This window comes from Morus notabilis, unplaced genomic scaffold, assembly GCF_000414095.1.
Source record: "Morus notabilis unplaced genomic scaffold, ASM41409v2 Scaffold689, whole genome shotgun sequence".
Taxonomy (NCBI): Eukaryota; Viridiplantae; Streptophyta; class Magnoliopsida; order Rosales; family Moraceae; genus Morus; species Morus notabilis.
The window spans coordinates 156,307-166,351 of NW_010358342.1; the positions used below are offsets into that span (position 1 = coordinate 156,307).

Sequence of the window (10,045 nt, forward strand, 5' to 3'; positions counted from 1 at the left end):
ATTACAATGGACAACAATGTGACCCAGAGTGAGGTTGAAACTTGAAACTAGATTATATATGATGAACAGGAATTCAACATAACTTATTACCACATATTATCATTAATATTAAAATAGTTATTTTTATTTTTATTTTTTTGAGACCTTAGACCATGTTGCTTACCCAATGAAATGATTTTCTATACTGGTATCGGAAGAATGTTGTTGATGGTCGATTTTCATACATTTTCTCACACAACAAATGTCGTGGAGAAGCATGCTTAATAAAGAATTGGAAAAACCAACATCTTCATAAATTTTACACAACACGTGCTACTATTGAATCCGTGAGTGGAGAATAAAACATCTGAATTTTCTTTTTTAGTCCCACAATTTTTTTTTTAACTATAAAATTATTTAAATTGAGGGAGAACAACAACAACTTTAACCATACATTTAAAATAAGTATATATATGTATTCTATATAAAAACTTTGGGAAATGCAAAAAACGTAGAGAAGATTAATTACACAGTCTAGTACACACAGACAGCAATTATTAAATTTGAGGCAACTGTTGAAACAAAGAAGCACAGTACTTGAGCACACGCACACACAAGTGCCCTTAAGGTGCGGGGTTACAACATAAATCGACAAATTAATAGAGATGGTCCATCGGCCAAACAACTAAAATAGGAAATTCACCGATTCTTATCGAAGCAAAGCGTACCGTATTCGATGAAGTTAATTACGGCCATTATATATATTTTCATGGCAACCATCCTGCTGGCATGTAGTTATTCACGCTTGGGCCTGCTGTGACCACTGATATTGTACTATCCGCCTGATATCTGCAATATTTAACAAGTAACTAAGACCACTGCTTTTGCTTCAGCACAATAAAAATGAAGTGAAATTGATAAATACTCATAATAAATTTGGAACATTTCCTTTTTGTCCCTAACTTCTTTTAGTTGTCAAATTAAATTGTATTCTATATAAACAGTTAGAAACGACTTGAAGGACTCTTCTTCTACTCTTTTGTAGATTATCATACTGCGAGAAGTAAAAACTGATACCACATGAAACTAACTTTTCCTTTCGGTTTCAATATTGATGACTTCCTAGATCCATATTACAAAAAAAGAAAAGGCACTAGAATTTCAAAGACCAAATAGCCTTAATGTATCTTGACAAGGGAAAACTGTAGTTATTCCTAGCATCTACACTAAAGGGTAAAATTTAAGCCTTGACCTTTTCCCTGGAATGCCTGGAAGCTATATACATAACAAGCATCTTAGACCTTCTCCTCTAGGAAAAGGCATGTAAATTCTTTGTTTAGTATGCTAAATTTAGCACATTGGTTTCACGTCATGCTCCAGATAGTCAATGATAAACACAATGCTATTTCAGCTTTTATTCCAATTTGTTTCTCAAAACAAAACATCAACTACCAACTATCTAATTAACTATTGAATAAAAAATTATTCTAGTGGCAAATTTGAAATTTGAGCAAGTAGATGCTATATGATGTATTATTTTTGGTGTCAAATTTGACACAAAAGATATAGGATGTTCTAAAATATAGACTAAATTATCATACCATTGGACCAAAAAAAATTACTTATATACTAAAATATAGCATTAATATGAGAAATAAGATGTCCATTGCTATTGTTCTTAGTATGCATACATATAAACTTGGAAAAACGTACTTTATTTTAGTTTTCTGATCATATAGGTATATATGTAAAATATGTGGTACATACCCAATTTGTAAGGTGGGTTCACACTCTAAGGGGTGATAGAAGATATCACCCTGAGCTTGAACAGGTTGCCGGCAATATCCCACGTCGTCAGCAGCCGGATTCAGTTGGAGTGAGCTGAGTTGGTATCCTTCCACCAGCTGCAAAGTATCAGTCTAAAAGTCATGTCCATACTGTTTCTTATGGAGTGTGTATAATTTTCTTTTTTTGCTACAGCTATATAGAAGGAGAAAGACAAAAAGAAAGAAAAATAAAACAAACTAATTAATTAATTAACTATGTCGTAAACCTCACTCCTGTTCACCCTCAACGTAAATTTTATTCTACTATAAAACAACAATGCTATTAAAACAAAGAAAATTTAAACTAATAACAGTATAACACCCATATCCCCATTCCTAACATTTAGTAATTTGAAACAGTTGAAATATTTGTTGCTCACTAATTTCAAAAAAAGAAAAAAAAAGTTTGTTGCTCACCCTTTGTTTCAGGGTCCTATTAGTTTCGTTAAGCATGTGTTCCTGCATACGTTGAACAAATAAATTTAGAATACGTAATTGGTTGACGAGAGAGATGGAGATAAAGACAAGGATGAGCATGCATTAATTTCATACTTTACGCTGAAGATCGGTAAGCTGATCTAGCATGGTCTGGGTCTGCAGTAAACAAAAATAAATTTGGTAGTTCATTACTATATATCATGAAATCACGTTACACTTTTAACATACACATAGTTAAAGGACAAGACATCTTTACATTTGTTAGCATTTAAAACATAAAGAAAATTGATGTTATACCTAATACATCTGCATTTTTCTTATCGATTTATCAATTGCCACATAAGGAGTCATGTCACCCAGATTAAAAGGAATCCAGATATTTAGCATTCATTTCCTTGAAGCGAGAGGAAATATATTCACATAGATTCTTAACACCATTTAATTAATAAAACAAATCAGAAAGAGAATTAAAATGGTCTGGCGGTGAGGTCAAATACCCTTGTTGATCTGATCTGCTTCAATGATATATCTAGCTGCCTTTCAAGTGATTCGAGCTCTTTGCTGCTTAAAGCTCCTAGTTCTTCTCCCATAAGATTTCTAGGATAACAAAGGGCGAATGCATGATTCATAAAGGTCTTTTCAGTCATTGTCTAGCAAAATGATCAGGACATGATAGTAATAATAACCTATGATTCCTCAGCAGGGTTTCATAACGCGCCTTAAGCTTCAAATATTCCTGCTGGCTACTCAGTTCCTATGTTTTACAGCAGTAAAGAACGTTTAATTAGGGCAAGCAAAAATGAAATAATAACACCAATGTGACATCTAAGGCAAATGGTGGATCTAAAGCTCCTACATGATTTACCATTCGAATCACGACTCAAACTTTTTACTACCATATTTTTTCTCATAAAAATTCAAATTTAATTTTTTCTGTTATTGTATTTTCACACACATAAATTCATTTTTTAATTCAAATTCTTAATTTAAATAAATGAAATGAACGAAGCCTAATCTATTAGTGTGATAGAATAGCTACCTCCTCATAATAGCTTTAGGTTATCGTGTTTGTTAGAACTTGGAAAGTATTATATATGCACAGTACTTCTCCTCAAAGTATTGCTAGCCCTCAAGTTATTTGCCAGAATCTTTTAATTACCTGAAGCTAAACATCTAGGAATACTTGGATTATTAAGATAAGCAACTCGGTGATCCAGAAAAGAATGCACAGAAATGCAACCTTGCATTATCTATACGCCATCTTATCTATCACTATTATGCATGCGATTCTTTTTTATTCACGCAAAAGTAGTTACACTTCTATTGTAGAAACCTACCATGCATTCTCCATTATCTCAATAAAGCTAATATGTCAACTAATGATCTAGTGCAAACGTGTAAATATTGGAACTTCCATAAATGCTTATGTATCTTAAATAGACCTATAAACAAAGAGATAAACCATTAGTTAGTTCTAAGGAAAAAAAACGGATTCTGCTTCTTATTTCCCTCTCTTCAATTAGTCTTTTTGGCTAAACGATATTTGTGATATATTAATATGCTTTATCACTAATTGTGTTTGTTTTGCACTGCCCTCCAATCATGACCAGAAATACAATTATTATCTTCTGCAAAAAGAAAGTGAAATAGGTTTACCCTCTCAACACGTATATACTTTAAATGACTTCTCTTCCCTAGACCTAAAATATAATTATTTGACAAGACAGGAAGTTTCACAAAACTCACTTTTCAATGACACATATACTTGGATTTTAATAGTATAATATAATTTTGGGCTGGAGTCTTTTACTATATATAATTATCTTTGAAAAATGACTCAAGTTCAAGTCTTTACACAAGCAAAAACGCTTGTAGGCTTTAATTTAGCCCGTTCGATCACATTTAGATTTCGATGCAGGTCACTTCAAGTAATATAGAGATAAGTGTGAAAATAAAAATAAGTATAAACTGAAAAGTCGAAATCAGCCATAATGAAAAAAATACAGGTGAGTAAGGGCATGTGAATTACTGAAATTATGGCCAATAGCATTAGAGTAAGAGATTTTTGCTATTGAGCTTGTGTAATCACTTTTCCCGATATGTCAAAAAATATCATGAGGTTGTCTACTGTGTACATAGGATTTGATGTCAAACTACGTGAAATCTCGTGTTAATTTATTTGCATAATAACTTTAGTGCTAGATTAATCGTTCTTTGTCTGTTTTAATTTTCTGTGTGATTCAAGATTTGACATCATCATTATCTTCAACCGTCTCACTAACGTGACTAATCACATTTAGTTAATTATTTTTCTGTACTGCATTTTATTTTAAAAATTTGATATTCCCCCCCCCCCCCCCCAAAAAAAAAAAAAAAAAAAAAAAAAAAAAAAAAGACTGAAAGCTGGTCTATCACTCTATCAATTTATGCACTGACTATGTTACAAGATATAGGCAACCATGAACAAAACACGAAAGATATATATGAAAAGATCAATGCATTGTTTATAATGAAATTAGTTAATCACAATCATTACCAACGCTTCTCTTGCAGAAACGTTAGGCTCCGGGGCTCCATAATTGCTCTTCTGATACCTCTCAAGAGTTTTCAACATGCTGTGTCTCAACATAAAATTGAGCATGTAAGATATATACTAATTCGTGAATCTCCGAGATCATATTATTCAGCACTATACATTCATCAATCAATATAATCTGTTTTATTTTGGACTCTTGAAAACTTGAAGTGGCTATTCTTACAATATTAAATAACAAGAATTCTTGGCTTATAACTTGAAAGAGGAAAGTGAGTAATAACTATAAAAATAACAGAGTTAACTCGTTAAACTGAAAGTTATCGTTTTTCAGGAATTTAAGTCATGTACTAATTAAATTGTATAGGGTCTAAGAAGACATAGAAAAGTATTTTATATCATATAGTGCTAGATGGCCACAAAAAACGAAAAACAAAAATGCACCAAAAGAGATGATTATGAACTTTTCTTCTTTAGCTTCATTCATGTTTGCTCACAGGTTTAATAATTTCTTTAATTAATTTTTTTGTATTCACACACTGATTATGTTTTAAAGATTGAATAATTTTGTAGAAGAATTCAGATTGAAAAATTTATTTACGCCCTCAAATATGTTATTTTGTTGACTCTTCAAGTTCTAGCATCCTCTTATTTACTCTAATTAATTACATGGATCTTTTTGCATCAAACCTCAGAATCCGATTAATTTTGTGCTTCATTGTTTACAACCAGGGTCTAAGTTTGCTTTTATAATATTGTTAAAAAAAGTTTGCTTTTATAATATTTTCGTAGTGCCCTTGTAGTACTTCTCTATAGAACACACATTTTAATTAATATACATATTTACTTAATCTGTCCGTAAAATAAAATGAACAATGAAAACATGAAATGAAGATCTAACGAAAAAATTCCTAAAAAAATTCATCAATAAAATTATATTATATTGTAATATGGGTTTCCGTCCTTAATAAGGCGTATTCAACGATTTCACTTTTTTTTAAAAGATAAATATGACAATTTCATTAAAAAAACTATCAAAAGATTAGAATACATGACTGCACTAAAGCCATAAAAATGAGTGTCAATCACAAGACTAGACATTAGAAACGCATCCTTAATTCAATAACAGGGAAGACTCCTCCCGGAAGTGGCTCTATAACATTTAGCCATGAAGAATCGACTCAAAGTGAGGTAGATTCTAATTCTGTAATAGACCTCACACATACATACCTCATACTGACATTTGTTAAATCACTTAAAAAAATAATTAGCTTAGATAATTTAATTAGCTGAAAAAGAGGAATAAAAAAAAACGAAGCCACTATGAAGAAAGTAAACCCTAGAAATCAGAAAGATTGTCGAATGTCTCCTGTCACCTTGTGTGATTGAATAAATATCCTCGTCTGCGTTCTGAGAGAGAGAGAGAGAGAGAGATTGAATCGATGGATGGAAAGACATGAAAACCCTGAAAGTGAAGGACCAATCTGAAGCACAGAAAGATTTCATGGGAATCTTATAGCCATAAGCAACCTCTGAGACCACCGTCGAACGGAAGAAAAACCTCGAGAGATCATATCGATTAGAAAGCATGGAAAGGACGGCCAAAAAAAAAATCAAAGCTTTAAACTTAACTACACATGAAAATCCCCATGAAAAATTGATCAATTTTGCAGTGAAGGAACAGAGAAATCTGAGGTCGAGAAGGAGACTTACGTAAGTGAAAAAAATAAGTAAATAAAATGGAAAAAATAATTAAAAATTAGCACGTGCAAGAGAAGACGAAGTAGATTACCAGAGGCATACGAATTAGCCAGAACTAGGTAAAGTAAACCCTAGCGAAGAGCTTTTCGAGCAAATCTATAAGCAAGAAAGAAAGAAATGAAGAAGAATTGCAAATGAAATTAGGTTTTAACAGAAACCTCGCTTGATTTATGGAAGAAAATGAAAGAAAATTAAATGGAATTTACCATTAAGATCGACCAGCCTTCAAATTCTGGAAATGATTATGACCAGTTCGGATCTCTTGGATCGATAATCAAGCCATTAATGGAGTGCAAAAAGAGGGGAAAGAGAAAAGGAAAAAGACAAGAACTTTGGGTTAAGGAAAAACGCTATAAACACACAGAGAATTGAAAGAGCCAACACAACAGTGATTAATCTATCTTCTTTCTCTTTTATGGCGTTTCCAGTTTCAGATCTAACAGCGAAGCCAAACAACACAGACACTGAAAGCCTGCTAAAAACGCCGAGACATTCACAAAAACGGAAATAAAGAAAAGAAAAAAAAACGAAAACTTTTTCCTCAACAATTCTCATGCCGAGAGTGATGAAAACAGCAAATTCGATCACGGATCGGAAAATTTGCAAAAAAACTCAAAAAACGAGAATCTTTTTCTCCTCTCTCTCTTTCGATATCCTTTTGGTGTTTTATGTATATATCAAATTTGGTACTTTTTCTTTTGTTAGTGAATATGTTATATATATATATATATATATTGTGTGTGTGTGTGTGCGTGTGTGTATATATTATATACCTTGAGCTACTGCAAAACTCGTACAGTTTTCCTCTATTGGAGAAGACGATGAGAGCAACTTCGGCATCGCAAAGAACGGAAAGCTCGTAAGCTTTCTTCAAAAGTCCATTTCTTCGCTTTGCGAAGGTCACTTGCCTGTTGATCTTGTTCTCAATCCTCTTCAGCTCAACTCTTCCTCTCCCCATCTCTCTCTCTCTCTCTCTACCTTTCTCTCTCTAGAAACACACAAAAATCTCTCTCCAAGGAAACCAAAACAAAACAAACTCAGCTACCAAGTTTTTTCTCTTTCGGTTTTTTTTTTCCCTTACTAAACCTGGCTATATGTACACCGATATTTATATCACTCTCAAAATCAAATAAGCTTTTTCTTGAGAAAAATGGGAAATCCCTCTTTTTCTTTGCCCTAATATTACTTTCTCCCTCTAGATTTGCTTGGTTTAAGACGCGGTTTAAGAGTTAAGACAAAAGATCTATTCACAGTCGTAAGAGCAAAAAAAAACTACCACTGAGCTTTTTTAACGTCCTCTTCTTTACGCAATTGCGTGTAGAATTTGTTTTTGTTTGATCATGATTGGGAAAACGGGTGGATGAGATCAAGGGAATATCGCACGTGAAGAGCAGGGGATTATAGCTACACCGATGGAAACGGAGGATATTTAGGAGAATCCACAAAAGTGGGGAGATATTATTCCCATCAGTGATATGCCACGTGTCGACAGACTAAGTCAGGAACCCCTGATGACCCACCTGACAAATCTCCGGCTCGGGCAAATTGTGTGACCCAAACCTTGTGAGCCTCGATCTCGTATTTAAATGCTTTTACAGAAATGCCCTTTCAGGTAATTATTACCTGTCTGTTGACCCATTTTCACCTCTTCGTAGGTCCGACAATATGGGTTACGATACGACTCGAAAACGACACGAATTTTATAGGTTATGGTTGAGAAAAAAAAAGTTCGGGTCAAAATTAGGTCGACCTGATATTAACACAAAAAACACAGGTTAATTTCAGATTGAACCCGCTTAACCCGAACACGACACGAAACACGTAAAAAACTAAAAAATACATATATTTTTCATTGCATAGTTTAAATTTTATTATGAACTTGTGATATCAAGGTAGTTATATTCAAAATCTTATACTATTATTTGCTTAATTTCTATGGGTGTTATTGTAATTTAGTGTGTTATGAATTTTAAGTTATTTTTAATATGTAAAAAACTAAATAAAAGTATACAATTTTCGTGTCAATTTCGGCTTCACGGGTCAATTTCATGTCACAGGTCATTTTCAAGTCATGTCATGTCAACTCGTAAAGTGGTCGTGTTCGTGTTGCGGTTTTTAAAAAATTTTGAGTCACGGGTCGTGTTTGGGTTGACTGTAAATTTAAAAAGAAATGATCAAAATACGACACGAACACGACACGTGACACGACTTACCACCCCTACCCTTTCCGTGGTTCATCAGTAAAATTTATTCGTCAGAAACACATAGAATATCTGTTTTTTTCTTTTCCTTAAAAAATGCTAGTAACTCTATAACTCTCAGATGGTGTAGCAATTGTGATCTGTATATTAAGGTCACCTCAGGGGTTTACTTATGAATAACTCTATAATTCCAAATCTTGTGACCCAACAATCAAATTTTTTTGGCAATAAATTCACCACGATAATCTATTATCGCTAGGATCACCCCACTCGGTAGTCCAATTACCACCACATTTGGTCCATCGATGATGGAACCACAGAGAAGATGGTAAGGTGGATGTATGACTCAAATTTTATCCACTTTGCAATGTGTATAGCCTAACGATAAATTCACACTTGACTACATATTAAGGTTTAAGATGTAAGGTTAAAATTATCCATCCCAAAGTTTGAAAAAAAAAAAAAAAAACCTAATCACTTCAGCGTGGGGGAAAAAAAATAGAGATAGAGATAGAGATAGAGAGAAAAAAGAACTAGCAAAGAATTTGAATTTGTTGTATTGAATGTAGTTGGTTAGATATGTAAGCAAAATACATTATTGTTATAAATTCAACTAAAATGAAGCACATGACAATAATTTGTACCATCATTTTTTTTATGATCATAATTCGTACCACAATATCGGTTCACAAAATAAACGGGTTCAATTTTGTGCAATATGGTGTTGTAAACCAGCCACCCACTTGACCTGATAATTATTGATCAAATTGTACTTTCAACTCTTTACTTATAAACTCAAATATCTTTTATTATGATTTCTTCGGAACAAAAGTGCTTTAAAAAGAAGTCTTGCTGCATTTGGCCGGTTGAGTACACGACGAACATGAGTCTTTTATTTATTTATTTATTTATTGCTATAAGATGTGTGTGAACCTAAGCTTGATTATATTACTGTTCTTATAACTAATTTCTATTATACTAACATGAATAGAAGTTCCGACATTAAATATCTTAAACTTTCTGACTAAATTAATATAATTTGTTAATTTTTAGAGCTGGCTACGATTAATTAAGGCCAATTAGTATGTTACAAAAGGAGTTATTTACTGCTATTAGGAGCAGAGAAATTAATCACCATCTCAGTTCACAAACAAAATAAAACCTTTTTTTTTTTTATTTTCCAGAATTGCCTAGACAAACATGAATTAAAGCAATATCATCTCTCTAATAACATGGTAATTCTACTTGGTCTTCTTCTGCATGGAATGGCTGTACTAAAATGATCGTATAGCTCTAATATTCTCCAT

The 10,045-nt window shown here is 32.7% G+C and overlaps 1 protein-coding gene across 2 annotated transcripts; it reads right to left on the reverse strand.

Moving 5' to 3' along the window:
• Positions 1-471: 471 nt before the first annotated feature.
• LOC21400449 (agamous-like MADS-box protein AGL9 homolog) lies at positions 472-7,531 on the reverse strand. 2 transcript variants are annotated; one of them, XM_024161842.1, is made up of 8 exons: positions 7,311-7,531; positions 4,780-4,858; positions 2,930-2,997; positions 2,741-2,840; positions 2,358-2,399; positions 2,223-2,264; positions 1,747-1,898; positions 472-828 (listed from the first exon to the last, which is right to left on the reverse strand). In XM_024161842.1, exons 1-8 carry the CDS (start codon positions 7,493-7,495, stop codon positions 747-749), a joined length of 750 nt encoding a protein of 249 aa, XP_024017610.1. In that variant the 5' UTR covers positions 7,496-7,531; the 3' UTR covers positions 472-746. The 2 variants fall into 2 exon arrangements, with proteins under 2 accessions (XP_024017610.1, XP_010090648.1); XM_010092346.2 differs by having other exon boundaries at positions 1,747-1,883; positions 7,311-7,530.
• Between the last annotated feature and the right edge of the window lie 2,514 nt (positions 7,532-10,045).